Raw genomic sequence first — 21,824 nt, 5'->3', positions numbered from 1 at the left:
AACACTTAACCTGGAAACAATCCATGTTCACAGGAATGACGCTATGTATTCGCTGCTCTCGCTGACCGCTACAGCTGTTGTCATTTGATACAGTATAGAATATTGGTCTCATCTCTATGTACAATTGAGCATAAAGTTTGATACACAGTTTGGTTAGGTTTCAGCCAAATCACCGATTTAGAAGTAAGACGACGACGTCGTCGTAGGAGCTGAATGCAGAGTGGGCTGAGCGGCGCTGCGCTCTGACGTAAGCAAGCTTCCGGCAGCGGCGGCCAGTGGAACCTTTTGAAGGTTCTCATTCGTTGCTGCGTCGGGCAGAGACTGTCCTTACTTGTGGTTCCGTCTTGAGGTATCACCTTTGACATGGGATCTCTTTCTTCGGACAACGTCACACCGTCTCCCTGCCACCTTCCTCCATCACGACAATGAGCTCATTGCCTCATACCCCCGTGAAATTTTGATGCAACCCTAATGTTCCCCGCCTTCGCCGCTATAAAAGTTCATTACTTTATAATACCGAAGTTACAAACTTCGTTTGAGCATCGTGGCTTTTTTTTTTTTTTTAAATTCTACAGTACTGTTAACAACTGGATCATAGAAAGCGGAACATTAATACTTAAAGCTAATGAGTTACTAACAACTACTTTTGTTAAGATCTGCTTAACTTTTCTGTCGTAATTCTTATTGCAGTGTTTTTCTTCAAATAGACTCGATACCCCATGAACCATGGACCTTGCCGTTGGTGGGGAGGCTTGCGTGCCTCAGCGATACAGGTAGCCGTACAGTAGGTGCAACTACAACGGAGGAGTATCTGTTGAGAGGCCAGACAAACATGTGGTTCCTGAAGAGGGGCAGCAGCCTTTTCAGTAGCTGCAGGGGGCAACAGTCTGGATGATTGACTGATTTGTCCTTGTAACACTAACCAAAACGGCCTTGCTGTGCTGGTACTGCGAACGGCTGAAAGCAAGGGGAAACTACAGCCATAATTTTTCCCGAGGGCATGCAGCTTTACTGTATGGTTAAATGATGATGGCGTCCTCTTGGGTCAAATATTCCGGAGGTAAAATAGTCCCCCATTCGTATTTCCGGGCGGGGACTACTCAAGAGGATGTGATTATCAGGAGAAAGAAAACTTACGTTCCACGGATCGGACAGGTAGGTTAGAAAATTTAAAAAGGGAAATGGATAGGTTAAAGTTAGATATAGTGGGAATTAGCGAAGTTCGGTGGCAGGAGGAGCAAGACTTTTGGTCAGGTGAATGCAGGGTTATAAATACAAAATCAAATAGGGGTAATGCAGGCGTAGGTTTAATAATGAATAAAAAAATAGGAGTGCGGGTAAGCTACTACAAACAACATAGTAAACGGCTTATTGTGTATAAGATAGACACGAAGCCCACGCCTACTACAGTATTGCAAGTTTATATGCCAACTAGCTCTGCAGATGACGAAGAAATTGAAGAAATGTATGATGATATAAAAGGAATTATTCAGATAGTGAAGCGAGACGAAAATTTAATAGTCATGGATGATTGGAATTCAATATTAGGAAAAGGAAGAGGAGGATACGTAGTAGGTGAATATTGACTGGGGGTAAGAAAATAATGAAAGAGGAAGCCGCCTGGTAGAATTTTGCACAGAGCACAACTTAATCATAGCTAACACTCGGTTCAAGAATGATGAAAGAAGGTTGTATACATGGAAGAAGCCTGGAGATACTAAAAGGTCTCAGGCAGATTATATAATGGTAAGACAGAGATTTAGGAACCAGGTTTTAAATTGTAAGACATTTACTGGGGCAGATGTGGACTCTGACCTCAAACTATTGGTTATGAACTGTAGATTAAAACTGAAGAAACTGCAAAAAGGTGGGAATTTAAGGAGATGGGACCTGGATAAACTGAAAGGACCAGAGGTTGTAGAGAGTTTCAGGGAGAGCGTAAGGGGACACTTGACAGGAATGGGGGAAATAAATACAGAAGAAGAAGAAGAATGGGTAGCTTTGCGGAATGAAATAGTGAAGGCAGCAGACGATCAAGTAGGTAAAAAGACGAGGGCTAGTAGAAATCCTTGGGTAACAGAAGAAATATTGAATTTAATTGATGAAAGAAGAAAATATAAAAATGCAGTAAATGAAGCACGCAAAAAGGAATACAAACGCCTCAAAAATGAGATCGACAGGAAGTGCAAAAAGGCTAAGCAGGGATGGCTAGAGCACAAATGTAAGGATGTAGAGGCTTATCTCCCTAGGGGTAAGATAGATACTGCCTACAGGAAAATTAAAGAGACCTTTGGAGAAAAGAGAACCACTTGTGTGAATATCAAGAGCTCAGATGGAAACCCAGTTCTAAGCAAAGAAGGGAAAGCAAAAAGGTGGACGGAGTATATAGAAGGTCTATACAAGAGTGATGTACTTGAGGACAATATTATGGAAATGGAAGAGGATGTAGATGAAGATGAAATGGAAGATATGACACTGCGTGAAGAGTTTGACAGAGCACTGAAAGACCTAAGTCGAAACAAGGCCCCGGGAGTAGACAACATTCCATTAGAACTACTGATAGCCTTGGAAGAGCCAGCCCTGACAAAACTCTACCATCTGGCGAGCAAAATGTATGATACTGGCGAAATATCCTCAGACTTCAAGAAGAATATAATAATTCGAATCCCATAGAAAACAGGTGTTGACAGATGTGAAAATTACCGAACTATCAGTTTAATAAGTCACGGCTGCAAAATACTAACGCGAATTCTTTACAGACGAATGGAAAAACTGGTAGAAGCCGACCTCAGGGAAGATCAGTTTGGATTCCATAGAAATATTGGAACACGTGAGGCAATACTGACCTTACGCCTTGTCTTAGAAGAAAGATTAAGGAAAGGCAAACCTACGTTTATAGCATTTGTAGACTTAGAAAAAGCTTTTGACAATGTTGATTGGAATTCTCTCTTTGAAATTCTGAAGGTGGCAGGGGTAAATGCAGGAAGCGAAAGGCTATTTACAATTTGTACAGAAACCAGATGGCAGTTATTAGAGTCGACGGACATGAAAGGGAAGCAGCGGTTGGGTAGGGAGTGAAACAGGGTTGTAGCCTCTCCCCGATGTTATTCAATCTGTATATTGAGCAAGCAGTGAAGAAAACAAAAGAAAAATTCGGAATAGGTGTTAAAATCCATGGAGAAGAAACTTTAAGGTTCGCCGATGACATTGTAATTCTGTCAGAGACAACAAAGGACTTGGAAGAGCAGTTGAACGGAATGGACAGTGTCTTGAAAGGAGCATATAAGACGAACATCAACAAAAGCAAAACGAGGATAATGGAATGTAGTCGAATTAAGTCGGGTGATGCTGAGGGAATCAGATTAGGAAAAGAGACACTTAAAGTAATAAAGGAGTTTTGCTATGTGGGGAGTAAAATAACTGATGGTGGTCGAAGTAGAGAGGATATAAAATGTAGACTGGCAATGGCAAGAAAAGCGTTTCTGAAGAAGAAAAATTTGTTAACATCGAGTATAGATTTAAGTGTCAGGAAGACGTTTCTGAAAGTATTTGTATGGAGTGTAGCCATGTATGGAAGTGAACATGGACGATAAATAGTTTGGACAAGAAGGGAATAGAAGCTTTTGAAATGTAGTGTTACAGAAGAATGCTGAAGATTAAGAGGGTAGATCACATAACTAATGAGGAGGTATTGAATAGAATTTGGGAGAAGAAGAGTTTGTGACACAACTTGACTAGAAGAAGGGATCGGTAGGTAGGACATGTTCTGAGGCACAAGGGATCACCAATTTAGTATTGGAGGGCAGCGTGGAGGGTAAAAATCGTAGAGGGAGACCAAGAGATGAATACACTAAGCAGATTCCGAAGGATGTATGCTGCAGTACGTACTGGTAGATGAAGCAGCTTGCACAGAGTAGAATGGAAAGCTGCATCAAACCAGTCTCTTGACTGAAGACCACAACAACAGGTTCGATGGTATAAGAAGGATAGTTCCTTGCCGTTTATTACAGCAGGATAAGAAGCTTTCCTATCTTTGCTGCACATGCATATTAATATTTGAATTACAAGTTGCAGCTGTTCCACACAGGTTTATTTCCAATCTTATTTCACATGTATAACTAAAATGTGATACTTCATACAACAAAACAAAACCGAGTCCAGATTACTGAGCAAAATAAACACGCACCAAAAATCAACTCAAATAAAAGTTACCAGCGATGCTTATGTAGCATCGCAACTCAAAGCTACTACAATTACATACCAACTGTTTACATCGAAAGAACAAATTTATGAGTCAGTAATGTTCGATGACATTATCATTGCAAATGATTTTCAAAATTAGAATTTAATAATTATGTAAGTATTAATAATAACAGACTTGAATCATTTCAGAAGTTTCTCTCATAACCAAAGTGAACACAAGTTTCACATTTTGAAATATTTTCTTATTGTACATTTTAGTGTTTAAGTGCCGATATAAAATAATTTTTTATAATTTTAATTTAGTTGGGTCTTTATGATCCCATTGTGCACAGCGATCTTTGAATATAAATGATGGAGATAAGAGCGACTAAATTCATCTTCGACTCCTGCATGGTCTACATCAACCAATACTGTTTACTATGTGACACTTCGGATTAATGTCACCTGTTGTTACATGCGCTAAAGATGACTATGTAATTTTTGAAATCTAGATCTGCTGTAATAAACGAAGGAGATTTCGCGATCGACTGCTGTTCTTTTCTCCACTGTGTCTCTATAATTTGTTTAACTATGATAAATAAACCAAAATTTATACGATTTCTTAAGTATTTTTGTGTATAGGGTGATCTCGTTGCCCGAGTGTATCGGGAAGTTCGAGTATTTGTGTGCTCCGAGTACTCCGATTTCTTGTGTGTATCACGTGTTCTGCTTCATGGAGAAAATAGGGTTATTGACGAACAAATATATTCATATACCACAAACTTCCACTTAATTTTTCGTCTTTTCCTGTTTTCCCACAATAATTCATCATTCGTTTAGATATGATATTTTGCTTGAGACATACATTATCAGAAATTTCTTCCTGTAATGAAGGGCTGTTTTATTCTGGCACACTTCTTTTAGCGAGAAGTACCCTCTTTGACAGGGCTGGTCAGCTCCTCTAGCGTTCTTGCTTCACGCATCAGAAACGTTCTAGCGAACGCAAAGCGAAAGTAGACTCTCGTGGGCATAGTGAGGAGAAGCCAGCGCAGCCGACGCCTGGAGCCGCTGCGCAGACTGCCAGCCTGCCGCCGCTGCCACCGCCAGCTCCAGCTCCAGCTCCAGAGAGCAAGTCTTCCACCGGCTGCATCGGCGGCACCACGGACCGCCGGCTCACCAAGCTGCGGCCGGAGCCCGAGGCGGCCGAGCGGCGCCGCCTGCGTCCCGCCGCCCCCGGGGAGGTCTACCGAGCCTTCCACGTCCTCGAGAAGCCCGAGAAGACGGTCACCTTCGAGATGGATGTACGGCCGCCCACGAGGGGCCGCAGGTACGGCACCTAGCTATCCTTCACCCAACTTGTATTTTGAACTTTTTTTTTTCAAATTTGTGATTACATTCGTAATTAAAATTAAAGACTATAGTGTGGAAAATTTATAAATTAATTTTTCAGCTTCAGTCACTACTTCAGGCAATACATACCGGAACGAAACGTCTCGGGAGCATCCTGTCATCGTCACGTATTCTCTAATTAATTTTTTTTAACTATAGATTTCTTTCGAGCATGATGGGGTGTAGACTTGAAATCTCTTCGGGTTTGCTGCCGGATCCTAAAATCGACATGACTCGATATTTCGGCGATCCAGCTGGTCGCTATCTTCAGGAAAATGCTGCTTCTGCTGATGAGACGCGCTAATAACTGACGCCAGGCTGCAAATCGACGTCCTATACAGGGTGTTACAAAAAGGTACGGCCAAACTTTCAGGAAACATTCCTCACACACAAAGAAAGAAAATATGTTATGTGGACATGTGTCCGGAAACGCCTACGTTCCATTTTAGAGCTCATTTTATTACTTCTCTTCAAATCACATTAATCATGGAATGGAAACACACAGCAACAGAACGTACCAGCGTGACTTCAAACACTTTGTTACAGGAAATGTTCAAAATGTCCTCCGTTAGCGAGGATACATGCATCCACCCTCCGTCGCATGGAATCCCTGATGCGCTGATGCAGCCCTGGAGAATGGCGTATTGTATCACAGCCGTTCACAATACCAGCACGAAGAGTCTCAACATTTGGTACCAGGGTTGCGTAGACAAGAGCTTTCAAATGCCCCCGTAAATGAAAGTCAAGAGGGTTGAGGTCAGGACAGCGTGGAGGCCATGGAATTGGCCCGCCTCTACCAATCCATCGGTCACCGAATCTGTTGTTGAGAAACGTACGAACACTTCGACTGAAATGTGCAGGAGCTCCATCGTGCATGAACCACATGTTGTGTCGTACTTGTAAAGGCACATGTTCTAGTAGCACAGGTACAGTATCCCGTATGAAATCATGATAACGTGCTCCATTGAGCGTAGGTGGAAGAACATGGGGCCCAATGAAGACATCACCAACAATGCCTGCCCAAACGTTCACAGAAAATCTGTGTTGATGATGTGATTGCACAATTGTGTGCGGATTCTCGTCAGCCCACACATGTTGATTGTGAAAATTTACAATTTGATCACGTTGGAATGAAGCCTCATCCGTAAAGAGAACATTTGCGCTAAAATGAGGATTGACACATTGTTGGATGAACCACTCGCATAAGTGTACCCGTGGAGGCCAATCAGCTTATGATAGTGCCTGCACACGCTGTACATGGTACGGAAACAACTGGTTCTCCCGTAGCACTCTCCATACAGTGACGTGGTCAACGCTACCTTGTACAGCAGCAACTTCTCTGACGCTGACATTAGGGTTATCGTCAACTGCACGAAGAATTGCCTCGTCCATTGCAGGTGTCCTCGTCGTTCTAGGTCTTCCCCAGTCGCGAGTCATAGGCTGGAATGTTCCGTGCTCCCTAAGACGCAGATCAATTGCTTCGAACGTCTTCCTGTCGGGACACTTTCGTTCTGGAAATCTGTCTCGATACAAACGTACCGCGCCACGGCTATTGCCCCGTGCTAATCCATACATCAAATGGGCATCTGCCAACTCCGCATTTGTAAACATTGCACTGACTGCAAAACCACGTTCGTGATGAACACTAACCTGTTGTTGCTACGTACTGATGTGCTTGATGTATTGTAGAGCAATGAGTCGCATGTCAACACAAGCACCGAAGTCAACATTACCTTCCTTCAACTGGGCCAACTGGCAGTGAATCGAGGAAGTACAGTACATACTGACGAAACTAAAATGAGCTCTAAAATGGAAATTAAGCGTTTCCGGACACATGTCCACATAACATCTTTTCTTTATTTGTGTGTGAGGAATTTTTCCTGAAAGTTTGGCCGTACCTTTTTGCAACACCCTGTATAGGGCAGGGCTCAGTACACAGCGCATGCGCCGCCCATCACGGCGTCATACGAGGCTACAACAGTCGGAAAAATCGGCAGTAGCAGAACACTGCTTAAATGAGGGACACAGTATGAAATTTGATGAAACTGTGGTAGTTGCCAACATTTCCGGTTTTTGGAACAGTGTCTATAAAGAGGCAATTGAAATTAGGTTGGCGGATAATTTAATCAACAGAGACAATGGGTTTCCTCTTAGCAGGACTTGGAATCCTGTATTGTCTCGCATCAAAATTCAACGTTCTTCGGTGTGGCCCTGAGTGCGATATATCGTTGCCAGCAGTGTTCCACTAATGGCGGCGCCACCTCCCTGTCTTGGAGAGAAGCAACCGTGATGGGCGGCGCATGCGCCGTGTACTGAACCGTGCCCTATATAGGACGTCGATTTGCAGCCTGGCGTCAGTTCTTAGCGGAACTCAGAAGTATTTTCCTAAAGATGGCGACCAGCTGGATCGCCGAAATATCGAGTCAAGTGGATTTTAGTATCCGGCAGCAAACCCGAAGAGACTTTCAAGACTTATTACGCTGGGAAAGCCTACGTAATCACAAGATGAGGTATATTTACGGTGTGAGCCAGTGAGGTTACATGTGGAAATTTGTCATTGTCCAGAAAGATTTGTTTAGCTTTTATGCACCTCGAGTCACTTGTATGTAATAATGCACAATAATATCGTGCAATATTATTATAATTGTCCCTTGGCTGCTAAATAATATTCTGATTCGGAGTGTTGCGCGATAAAGACGCAGCTACTGTGATAATTGCAACTAGGAAATAATGATGGATGAAAAACTGGTTCAAATAGTGTCGAAGGTCGCTCACAAAAATGTGTCGAGGAAACTGTGGTTGAACGAAAAAGGAAGATTATCATAATTCTCTGCGTGTTGTAGGTCCAACATTTGATACATTACTGAGAAGGGTTGTCCCTATACAACATAGGCGCCTCAATATATAGGCATGTGGCTTCCCCCTCCCCACTCCCACCTTGGAATTCAAAGTTTGGAGTTATTATTCACGCATTTTTCCCATTAAATTCTAGAAATGATTTCACGTGAATCCACTAACCTCGTTTAACCACATGTAGCACTACGTGGCTGATAGAGAGTACTGTGCGCTTTTAGCAGTTGCTGTCTAATTGTTCGTTGGTTGTTTGTATCAAAGTAATGTACCAATAACAGACACTGAGTGAATAACACTCAGTTCTCTGAGAGATAATAAGTTGTTCCTGTCACCTACAGAATTTTTTTGGTGTACCATGACGCGTCTCAAAACTGACTAGCTGATCTATTACAAAAATGGGAATTTTATGGTCTTGTCCCTCCTTCATAAATTCCTGCAGACGACCATTTCCCCTTGAGCCAAAAACAAAATACTACAAAGAGAGACGCAATTTCACCAAGTCAGCGCTTTTTTAATATGCCCATTGGCAATTCTTTCGAAGGCTTTAAATTAACAAGCGCAGTTTCACCTTAAAGTATTTGAGACAGACTTATAGAAACATGTCATGCAATAATATCTGCACTAAAGTATTATATTCGCATAGATAATGAGTACACACATCTAGGTTCCTTTTGGAGTTTGCTGATGAATTAGCGCCATACTTAACAATCATATACAACCGTTCGCTCGACGAAAGATCCGTACCCAAAGACTGGAAAGTTGCACAGGTAACACCAATATTCAACAAAGGTAGTAGGAGTAACCCACTAAATTACAGGCCCATATCGTTAACGTCGATATGCAGCACGATTCTGGAACATAATATTGTGTTCAAACACTCTGCACTGCCTCAAAGAAAATTGTCTATTGACCAAGGTCACCATGGGTTTAGAGAACATCGTTCCTGTGAAACACAACTAGCTCTTTATTCACGTGAAGCGTTGAGTACTATTGACAACGGATTTCAGATCGGTTCCGTATTTCTGGATGTCTGGAAGGCTTTTGACACTGTACCACAGAAGCGGATTATAGTAAAATTTCGTGCTTATGGAATATCGTCTCAGTTATGTGACTGGATTTGTGATTTCCTGTCAAAGAGGTCACAGTTCGTAGTAATTGACGGAAAGTCATCGAGTAAAACAGGAGTGATTTCTGGCGTTCCCCAAGTAGTGATATAGGCTCTTTGCTGTTCCTTATCTATATAAACGATTTGGGAGACAGTCTGAGCAGCCGTCTCAGGTTGTTTGCAGATGCTGTCGTTTATTGACTAATAAAGTCATCAGATGATCAAAACAAATTGCAAACAATTTCGAAAAGATATCTGAATGGTGCGAAAATTGGCAGCTGACCCTAAATGACGAAAAGTGTGAGGTCATCCACATGAGCGCTAAAAGGAATTCGTTAACCTTCGGTTACACGATAAACCAGTCTAATCTAAAAGTCGTAAATTCAACTTAACGCCTAGATATTACAATTACGAACAACTTAAATTAGAAGGAACACATAGAAAATGATGTGGGGAAGGTTAAACAAATACTGCGTTTTATCAGCAGGACACTTAGAAAATGTAGCAGACCTACTAAGGAGACTGCCTACACTACGCTTGTTCGTCCTCTTTTAGAAAACTGTTTCGCGGTGTGGGATCCTTACCAGATAGGACTGACGGAGTACATCGGAAAAGTTCAAGGAAAGGCAGCACGTTTTGTATCATCGCGAAATATGGGAGAGAGTGTCACAGAAATGATACAGGGTTTGGGCTGGACATAATCAAAAGAAAGGCGTTTTTCGTTGCGACGGAATCTTCTCACGAAATACCAATCACCAGCTTTCTAATCCGAATGTTAAAATATTTTGTTGACACCGACCTACATAGGGAGAAACGATCACCACAATAAAATAAGGGAAATCAGAGCTCGTACGGAAAGATATAGGTGTTCGTTCTCTCCGCGCGCTGTACGAGAGTGGAATAATAGAGAATTGTGAAGGTGGTTCGGTGAACCCTCTCCCAGGCACTATAATGTGATTTTGCAGAGTATCCATGTAGATGTATATGTAAGTATCAGTATGTTCCTTTATGCGTAAATTCGTAATAACTGATTATTTCAAAACATCGTTTTTCCTGGCTATTTCTTGAGCAACAAATCATAAGATCCAGTCTTAACATTTTTGTTTTGTACTTATCCGCCCAAACGTCGCGCAGTGCCGGCAATGTTTTATACATGTCGATGCACTCTAATACTAATGCTCTTTCGTCTTGGTTTGGACCATTTTCAACGCAAGAACAACGATCAGCGATCACAAAGGCATCCAGAATCCTTAGCACACGAGAGACTAGTAAAAATGCTGTCATTATTGGCGACAGGCGGCTCAATATTTCCAGGTAGTACGATATATTTCAACTTTTTGATGTGCTCAATATTAGTACGCAACCTCTTAATCTCATCTTTACATGTTCGATATTATTGTCGCATCCAAAAATATTGTGTAGTGACACTGACTGACTAGGGGACGCTTTGAAGATATTTGGAATGTAAACATTTGTACGTGAAAGTGAGAAGAGATGGTCCTGTGTTTATTCTTGTGCTTTGTGTGTCAGAAATCGACGTATACGCCAAACATATAAGTAAATATATCGCTGAGATGATTTCAACGCGTAATTCAGTTAAGGTACCACTAAAATAAATAAATATTTTAGGACAAGAAACAAATTTTGCAATACAACCTCACTGGCTCACCAAGCAAATATACCTCATAATACACCGAAGGAATCTATCATTAAAAAATAACATACGAGACCGAGCTAAAAAGTAATGCCTTCGAATTTTTATGTTAAAACTCTTAAAAGCTTATTAACAAACAGATGTTATTAACACGCTTTTGCAGAAACAATGAAAAAAGCATGCAAAATTTAAACGAATGCAATACTCCCAAGATTAGCGATCTTTTACAGAAGCTAGAAATTTAGAGTGCTCTTCAGTGCGATTTGCTTATACCATAGTTTCCACAACGAAACTGTCTCGAAACCTGGCAGAAAATCCAGAGAGATTCTGGTGGTATGTGAAGTATGCTGGTGGAAAGAGACAATCAATGCCTTCTTTGCGTGATAGCAATGGAAATACTAACGATGACAATGCTGCTAAAACAATGTTACTAAATACAGACTTCCAAAATTCCTTCACCAAAGAACACGAAGTAAATATTCCAGAGTTCGAATCAAAAACAGCTCGACATGAGTAACTTAGGGCAGATATCCTCGAAGTAGTGAAGCAAACTTAAATCATTTAATAAAAGAAAATCTTCCAGTCAAATTGTATGTAAATTAGGCTTCTTTCACAGTATGCTGATGCAATAATTCCATAGGTAACAGTCATATACAACCGCTCTCTCGACGAAAGATCCGTAACCAAACATTGAAAAGTTGCACAGGTCACACCAATATTCAAAAAAGGCAATAGGAGTAATCTCCTAAATTACAGTCCCATACTATTCACGTCCATATGCAAACAGGATTTTTTAACATATGCAGGGGGTACATAAAGTCCTGGAACACTTTCAATTATTTATTGCACAAGAACTAAACATTGTACAGATGCCATACACATTGCATTTTGAAGAGAAGCTCTGAAAGTTTTTTTACAAACCTTCGATATGCGAACCATGAATGACCCGGCAGACGTCAGTACGGTAGTCGAATTCTTGGTATACCCGTCCCAGCATGGCATCGTCGACTATGGCACTCGCTTCCCGTATTCTCTCCCGGAGCTGTGCTACATCACGTGGTAGAGGCGGTACATACACCAGATCTTTAATGATTTCCCACAGAAAAAAGTCAAATGGAGTGAGATCTGGTATTTTTGTCGAACTCCAACACACAGAAAGCTCGCTCCTCACCTGAACTCGACATGTTTGAGACTAGCGCTGACTATCGGCAAATTACCAAACTACGCTGTGGCGATATACATGAAGAAAACCTATCAGGGTTTCTCTTCAAAATGACATATATATGATATCTGTACAATGTTTGGTTCTTGTGCAATAAATAATTGAAAATGTTCCCGGACTTTATGTACACCCTGTAATGTGTTCAAACATTATGAACTACCTCAAAGAGAACGATTTATTGAGACACAGTCAACATGGATTTAGAAAACATCGTTCTTGTGAAACACAACTAGCTCTTTACTCAGACGAAGTGTTGAGTGCTATCGACAAATGATTCCGAATTTTCTCCAGATTTTTTAGATTTCCATAAGGCTTTTGACACTGTACCTAACCTCACAAGCAACTAGTAACCAAATTGCGTGCGTATGGAATATCGTCTCAGATATGCGACTGGATTGGAGATTTCCTGTCAGAGAGGTCACAGTTCGTAGTAACTTACGGAAAGTCATCGAGTATAACCGAACTGATTTCTAGCGTTCCCCAAGGTAGTTTTATAGGCCCTTTGCTGTTCCTTATCTATATAAACGATTTAGGAGACAATCTGAGCAGTCGTCTTAGGTTGTTTGCAAATAATGCTGTCGTTTATCGTCTAGTAAAGTCATCAGAACATCAAAATTAATTGCAAAGCGATTTAGATAAGATATCTGTATGCTGTGCAAATTTGCAATTGGCCCTAAATAATGAAATGGCTCTGAGCACTATGGGACTCAACTGCGGTGGTCATAAGTCCCCTAGAACTTAGAACTACTTAAACCTAACTAACCTAAGGACAGCACACAACACCCAGCCATCACGAGGCAGAGAAAATCCCTGACCCCGCCGGGAATCGAACCCGGGAACCCGGGCGTGGGAAGCGAGAACGCTACCGCACGACCACGAGATGCGGGCCCTAAATAATGAAAAGTGTGAGGTCGTCCACATGAGTGCTAAAAGGAATTCGTTAAACTTAGGTTACACGATAAATCAATCAAATCTAAAGGCCGTAAATTCAGCTAAATGCCTGGAAATTACAATTGTAAACAACTGAAATTGGAAAGGAAATGTTGTGGGGGGAGGTTAACCAACGACTGCGTTTTATTGGCAGAACACTTACAAGATAAAACAGATTTACTAAAGAGACCGTCTGCACTAGTTTGTCCGTCCTCTTTTGGAGAACTGCTGCGCCGTGTGGGATCCTTACATGATAGCATTAAAGGAGTACACCGGGAAAGTTCAGAGAAGGGCAGCACGTTTTGTTTTATGTAGAAATAGGGGACAGAGTGTCACGGACATAATAGAGGATTGGATATGAGCATCATTAAAGCAAAGGAGTTTTTCGTTGTGGCAGGACCTTCTCACTAAATTTCAATCACCAACTTTCCTCTCCGAATGCGAAAATATTTTGTTGACGGTGAGTTACATAGGGAGAAATGGTCATCATAATAAAATAAGGGAAATCAGAGCTCGCACGGAAAGATTAAGTGCTCGTTTTTTTCCGAGTGCTGTTCGAGAGTGGAATACCTGAATTATTGTGAAGGTAGTTCGATGAACCCTCTGCCATGCACTTAAGTGTGATTTTCAGAGTAGCCATGTAAGTGTGATTTGCAGAGTAGCCATACAGATGTAGAATATTCAACCTCTTTATTCTTCGTGTCTACGTATTTGCATCCCTCTGCCGCTAGAGGGATCCGAATTGTAGCGTGTAACATGGCGGTAATATATCACGTGGTCTAAGGGTAGCGCCCTTGATTAGTAATCGAAACTTCGTCGGTCCCGGATATTGACGCCACCATTGCTAAAGTTTTGTACAAAAAGCATTAACAATGGCGCCGGAGATTTCCAGCATACTTTCCCAACGGCCCTGTCAAAGAGGGCGGAGGAGCGGATAGAGATTCAGGGCTTGCTCTTACCCCTTCGGTTGGAAAGTGTCCCTAAAAGAAGCAAGAATCAGCAATGATCTACTGCATGAGTATGCAAAAGCAACTGAAACCACTGCAATAAAGATCATAACATATATCCACAGGACCAGAGGCCTGTAACTGAAAAAGTGTCATGACGATCGCACAATATGCAAAAGATTCCGGTCCATCCCTCATTCGGATTTCTCGAGGGGGACTGCCAACGGGGAGGTGACTGTGACAAAAGTTTGAATAATCAACGAAAGGATAACGTTCTACGAGCTGGGGTGTGAAATACCGGGAGTTTGAACGAGGTATTAAGCTAGACAATCTGAAAAAGGAATTACTAAGATTCAATCTATATGTAATGGGCGTCAATGAAGTGAAACGGAAAGAAGACAAGGGCTTCTGGTCAGATGAATATTGTGGAATATCAACAGCAGCAAAAAATGGAATAAAGAGAGTAGGATTCATTATGAATAGAGGGTGGGGTAGAGAATGGGTTACTATGAACAGTTCAGTAGCAGGGGTGTTCTCATTAGAATCAACAGCAGGCGAACACCGACAACAATAGCTCAGGTTAAGTGCCAATGCAGCAGACAGAAGGTGAAGGAATAGAGAAAGTATATGAGGATACTGAAAGGGTAATTCATTACGTAAAGAGAGATGAAAATGTAATAGTCATGGGGGATTGGAATGCGGCTATACGAGAAGGAGTAGAAAAAAATGTTACGGGAGAATATCGGTTTGGTAGTAAGAATGAGAGTAGAGAAAGACTACAGGGAAAGAGGGGTGGTATACAACATGTACAGGAAAAAAGAGGGAACGATAAGAGTGGAAGACAAGAACAAAGTGCACGAATTAAAAAGGGCATAAGACAGGGTTTTCCCTTGCTGTTCAATCTATACATCGAAGACGAAGCGATGGATATAAAACAAAGATTCAAGAGTGGGATTAAAATTTAAGATCAAAGGATATCTGTGTTAAGATTTGCTGATGATATTGCCAGAGTCCGAACATTACTGTGGCCAGCAGGTGTGCAGAGAGCAGAGAGCGGTAGTGGTGGGGGTTATGAGGAGAAGTCGCAGGTGAAATGCAGACCTCTGGACAGGAAGCGCCGCTCTAGACTGACGCCTGTGTTCACATTTCTTGTAAATATTAAGTGGGGTGCCTCCACGTCCACGCTTACATGGTGATCACTCAAAAGGATCTGCCAACTCTGCTTTGGTTAGCAAAATGCAGCGATTCATTTTCGCCTGACTTGTTAAGCGTTTGTAATTTTCAGGAAGTGGCACGAGTGGTGAATTCTGAGTAAAACCTACACATTTCCCTCATTGTCATGTTAAAATTCGCTTAGTTTGCCAAAACACAGAGGAGTTCACACAGTGTCACCTCACTATCATGTTGTGCGGATGCAATTACGAGAGAACTGTGAAACAGTGATTTATTAAGTGAAGAATTGAGGAAAAGTAAGGTCAGTACCTTGTGAAAAAGCGCATTCTCAGTACAAAAAATTTAATGTCTTCAGTTATGTTGGTTCAGAAACCGCAGCATTTCTCGTTTCACCAGCCACCGATGTCCCTTAAAAATTACATTTTTCCTTCGAAAAAGTCTGTAGTTAGTTGAATAAGACGGTATATAACGACGTTTTCATAATAACGATATGGCAAAAATGCTCTCTGCGTGCTATCATTTTCCGAAATCTCATTTCGATATCTGAAACCGTTTATGAGATCTGAGGAACGTTGTGGATATTTCATTCTGGCTTTATCGCTGGCGCGGCGCGATCGCAAATGAGTGTGCTACGTGGCATCAATTTTCTCGATATTGGTGGCAATAGACAACTCTGTAGAAGTCTAAAGAAAAATTCAATATGCTGCCTAAGTTTCATATGAAGTATATATTATGTAATATGCACTAAAGACAAAATCATAGCGACCTCTATTTTTCATTGCAAACTTTTCCGAATTTCGCGCAGTGTCTTACTTCCTCGTAAATATCATAGTAACAATGATTATTAACGAAATGATGGACGTATCATCATTAACCTCATATACAAAGCTGTAAGTAAAGCAAAAATGATTTTTTTATCGAATACTTTCTGTAAAATCGTTTGAAAAAGATTGTAGGGCGTGCGTCCTGATTCTATCATCGTCGACCAGCCGAAAGGTGCAAAACACTTGTCGGCCTCCCCTTCCAAACAAACGAATGAACTCGCCCAGCGCTTTGGATGACAATTGGTTACAGCGCATCAACCACAGTATCCTTCATGGACTCTGCCTACAGTGAAAATGAATGAAATGAACAGACTAATGAGTGCAGAATATGGATTGGGAGTAAATTGAAGAAAGACAAAAGTAATAAGAAGTAACAGAAATGGGAACAGCGAGAAAATTAACATCATAATTGGTAGGTAGAAGAGTTGCGGTGAAGTAATTCTGCTTCCTAGGAAGCAAAATAACCCATGTCTGATGGAGCAAGGAGGACATCAAAAGCAGACTAGCACTGGCGAAAAGGGCATTCGTAGCCAAGAGAAGTCGACTAGTATCATAGGCGTACTGATAAGGTATGGAATAAGGAGGTTGTTAGCAGACTCTAAGAGGAAAGGGACGTTTGGAAAACACTGACAAAAAGAAGGGAGAGTATGATAGCCCATCTATTTGTTAAGACATCAGGGAACAAGTTCCATGGTACTAGAAGGAGCTGTAGAGGATAAAAGCTATAGAGGAATACAGAGATTGGAATACACTGACCAAATATTTGAGGACATAGGCTGCAAGTGCTACTTTGAGATGAAAAGGTTGGCACAGGAGAGGAATTCTTGGCAGACCACATCAAATTAGCCACAAGACTGCTAACTCAAAAAACGTGGTTTTGCGTAACGCGCTTGAAAAGCAGCGTGTTGTAATCGAGTTTCAAATTCGAATAGTTCGTCCACAAGTGAAGCACAGTCTCCTTCAGCACGACAATACCAGAGCACAACCGAGTACTGTAATATCTGCAGCCATCCGACACGTTGGCTTCATTGTCACCCATTATCCTCCGTACAGTCCCAACTTGGCCGCATCCGATTTTCATCTGTTTCCAAAACTTAAAGAACACCTTCGACGACTTCACTTAGATAGCAATGAAGCGTTTCAGGGATACGTGAGGTTGTGGCTCTGTCAACAAACATTCTAAACTGACGGTATCAACAAACTGGTCTCCTGTCGGTAGAAATATGTCTGTCGCCATGGAGACTAAGGTCAGAAATAAATATTTACACATAAAGAGGCAACAGCAAAGCACCTGACAATGGTAGCATGCTGCCAATAAATATTGCAACATGTAAGGACTCAAGCTGAAAAATTCTCTTATAAATATTGTAAAAAGTCACGGACTTCAAAAAATTCGATGCAACATGGATAGATTTAAGTTATAATGTAAACAGATACGACAAGAGACCACCAACCCACCTCTGGTATGAAAAGTAACATGAGTACACTGCTGACCGCTAAAATGACACCATGAAGACCGATTGCAAGAAACGTCAAATTGACGTCAAGTATTATGCAAAATTCTCGAATAAGCAAGTGATTAGCATCTCAGTACAATTGCACGAAGTAGGAAGATGTAATGTCGGTTACGTTCTGTATAACAGAAAGATTACAGATCCGCTTTCTCATTCAGAAATGGCACTTGAATGTTGCTCGCTTGTGAGATGATGGTGTTTTGCTTTGTTTGAGACGGAGAAAAGTCTACCAGAGTTCGGATTATGGCCTATCGAAACTGCAATTTATCTTCCTGCGGTATCCCACGACTGTCTTTAGCGTAAGGAATTTGTTGGTTCAGCAGACCACACTCAACGTCATACAGCATCTCAGCGGACCCATTGTTGCGGCTTACTTGACGCGGCAGCAGAGAAAGGAGCGCCAACAGTAGTGAAGCGAACGGGAGTGGCAAAACGTCTCCGAGGAGAAAGATCGTTGCTAGATTGCATTTGTTGTCATATGGGCTTAGCATCTGTCTTGATGGAACCTCTGGTTCACTTAGCCGGGTATTAGGTCTCAGAGACGTTCTCTCTCAACAACACAACGCAAAACCCCATGCTTCCTGTGCTGTCCTGACCTACTCCGATATAGAGGATGTTCTACGGTTGGCCTGGACAGCGCGTTATCCAGATCTCTCACGCACTGAAGACATCTGGTTGTGAATCGCCGAGAGCTAGGCAGGCTAACACTCGCCAACACCTAAGACTGATGAACTCAGCAAGGAATGACGTACACGTGTCTGCCACTCAAATTTACATAGAAACATTCCCAGGTGTAAATAAACGATCTTGATGAAACTTGGCGGTTATGCAGAGCAGTCAAAATAATGCAATATTTTATTCAAGTTTACCCAATTTGAATTTTAAAGGGTAAAACACACTCCGAAAGGTAATTTCGAATATTAGGTTTAAAGAGAATATCTTTCAAGCCAAACTACATAAAAAGAGTGTTTTTATTACAAGAGTTGAGACGTAATTAATGTTCTTGAAAACTACGTAACCAGCTTCTGTAATATTCTGAAATTTTGCAAAACGCCTCAACACCGTTACCTAATTTTCAAAAATGAAAAACATTTGTTACAATGTAAATTAAAGAAGCGTTAATGCCACATACATATACTTCCGTAGAACTAGACATGAAAATCTTCTCACAAATTTCTTCCAACATCGAATGCCACATATGGCCAACGGTCGAACCTTTCTCGCCGAGCCTCTTGGGGTCACCAGAACAAGTTCCTTGTCCTCAGCTACGATGCTCAAAACGGTCCTTTCACATTAAACACCCCAAGAACCTAACAATGACACAGATTTTTCTACCACTTTGGGAAAGAAAACGTCCTTTAAATACTTTTTGATCTGCTCAGACACTAATTTATCAAATTTAGATAGTGTCACAACAACATTTTGGGTTTCAAAAACAGATTCTAGAATTCTCTGTCCAAACTGTCCATTAGTTTCTTTTAAAACAACGGAAAGGCGGGCGGTCAGCGTCAAAATCCGTTTAGAGCGTTGCACCAGAGATCAAAGAACTTGTTCATCTGGTGATCCCTGAAGGCTCGACAGGTCAGGTACGGCCGTGGGATGTATTCTGCTATCAATGTTGGAAGAACTTTGTGAGAGAGTTATGGTGCCAGTCTCCCCATGAGAATCAATATAATCAACCTGCAGTCGTTAGTACATCAGCAGTTCTCTTCGCCACATTTTCCAATGTTCTGAAATACATCTGGTTTACATCAGGATATTTAGAGGATCACCTACCACAATTTGAAATCCTGTTGAATTTTGTTTTATATTGTGTTCTCCGCGGTGCATATTATGTGAAGAAATTTGGTATATTTTATGTGTATGATGCAAAAAAAGTTATGTTTTGAGGATTTCTTTACAGACTATCGGTATTTTGTGATTTAATGTCATAATGATGAGTTACATAATATTTTCAATTATCACAATACACATATGTGAATGTGAAACGATACAGAAAGAAATCGATAAAATAAATAACTAGAATAATGATGAACGTTTAGATACTTTAATCATGCACGTTGAAAATACTCCAACAGCACACTGTGTAAGACTACAGCTTATTTCCGGAGATGATACATGAGAAACCAGGTTTATTGCACGTAGATGTATGTGGCGTGAAAGCTTATTTAATTTATGTTGTAACAAAAGTTTTCATTTTTCAAAATTATATAACAGCGGTGGGGTATTTTCCAAAATTTCAAATTATTATTCGCCGCGCAGGATTAGCCGAGTGGTCTAAGTCATGGACTGTGTGGCCGGTCCCGGCGGAGGTTCTAGTCCTCCCACGGGCGTGGGTGTGTGTGTTTGTCCGTAGGATAATTTAGGTTAAGTTGTGTGTAAGCTTAAGGACTGATGACCAGTTAAGTCCCGTAAGATTTCACACATATTTGAACTTTTTTTTTTCAAATTATTACAAAAGCTGACCGCACAGTTTTCAAGAACTTTAATTACATTTCCATTTCTCCAGGAAACACATTTTTTTATATATATCATGGTTTCAAAGATATTCCCACTAAAGCTAACAGGCTATCCCAAATTGCCATTCGGGGTGTGGTTTACCCTCTTAAAGTGACATTGAGCAATAACGAAAATATACGTATTGGATTATTCTGATCCTTCTATGTACCCTCCAAGTTTCATCAAGATCGTTTATGTACACCTGAAAATGTTTTCGTGTCAGTTCGACTTGGTGCCTAACCATGTTAAAGCTGGTGTTGCTGCCAGAACTGCCAGATGTGCTAACCTTCGCACCCTGCATGTCTGCAGGTCACATACGAGTATAAACAAAGATTAAAAAAAACTGCAAACGTCACTTATGTTTTCTTCTTACTATACTGTAAACACACAATAAGTAAAATTTCGCCTTTACTGTCCTTCCTGGTCTTGTAATTTTAATGACTAGCGATGTACTTTTGGGGTCGATACGTGCAAATAATGGCTGGTGGGCAAACCTGATTCTGAACTATTGCCAGAAAAGAAGCTTTGAAAATTCTTTGCGATGGACAAGAAATGACAAAAGAGCGCTTAATTGTCCATTACACCCTGAACTGGCTCCATATTATTTAAACCTGTCATGAAACTAATCTCAGACATTTCAGCCATATGAGTTGAGGCATCATCATATTCCGGGATAAATTTGCCATTACCGACAAAATCTATTACTGCTAAGGAACACACTTGTCTACTAAGATTTCAAGAACTTTGCTAGCCATACTGTTACACTTGATACCAAAAAGTTTGGTCAACACATGCGTTTTATGGAAATGCTTCGTGAACTTAGCGACAAGAAGTCCTGGAGAGAAGACGACGGACGTTCTTTTCGTGAAACAGTATTGAGAAAGTTTTTGAGACCCACCATTTGTGACAGATCGCAGAACAATTCTGCTGACACGAACATATGTATGGTGTAAGGACCTCGAAGACAGGATAGAAATCAGGGCTTTTAGGGAAACGTATAGACAGTTGTTTTTCCCTTGCTCAGTTTGCGAGTCTAATAAGGAAACGAATGAATAAACAGTATTAGAAGGTACCCTCCGCCATGGCTTGAATAAGAGACAAAGGAAGAGAGAGAGAGAGAGAGAGGAACAAACCATTCGGAGTCACGCACCTACAATAAATACGCTGACTTACGAATTAGGCGTAGCTGACGTGGCCCCTGTAGTCAGTCCTATCATGAAAAAGGTTGCGTTTGTTTGGCTGCCGCAGTGTGTCACGCAGCGGCCGCGGCAGCCGCTGCTCCGACGAGCGTGGTAGCTGCTCGCTGGACCGTGCGCTGTCCCCAGGCTACCGGATGCACGTGCTCAATGTGGACGACAACGGCAACAGCGCGCCGCAGCGTCAGCCAGACGTCGCCCCAACCGACACTGAAGGCACCGCAGCCGCTCCAAGGTCTACCTCGCCCACTGCACGCCGTGAGTACCGCTGCCCTCTTGCATACGATGTTCTACTCCGCTACGGACATAACTATTCGGCCTCGATGATTCAGTCAG

General features: G+C 41.5%; 1 protein-coding gene across 1 annotated transcript in view; it reads left to right on the top strand.

The window, feature by feature from the left end:
* LOC126474412 (serine/arginine repetitive matrix protein 1-like) overlaps positions 1-21,824 on the top strand; it is a 229,022-nt gene that overhangs the window by 185,861 nt on the left and 21,337 nt on the right. The window contains exons 9-10 of the mRNA XM_050101880.1: positions 5,216-5,509; positions 21,541-21,746. Coding sequence (XP_049957837.1) covers positions 5,216-5,509; positions 21,541-21,746 — 500 coding nt within the window. The remainder of the gene's footprint in view (positions 1-5,215; positions 5,510-21,540; positions 21,747-21,824) is intronic.

This window comes from Schistocerca serialis, chromosome 4 (genome assembly GCF_023864345.2).
Source record: "Schistocerca serialis cubense isolate TAMUIC-IGC-003099 chromosome 4, iqSchSeri2.2, whole genome shotgun sequence".
Taxonomy (NCBI): Eukaryota; Metazoa; Arthropoda; class Insecta; order Orthoptera; family Acrididae; genus Schistocerca; species Schistocerca serialis.
The sequence above is the reverse complement of the archived record's forward strand: the minus strand, read 5'-3'. Positions and strand labels throughout refer to the sequence as shown.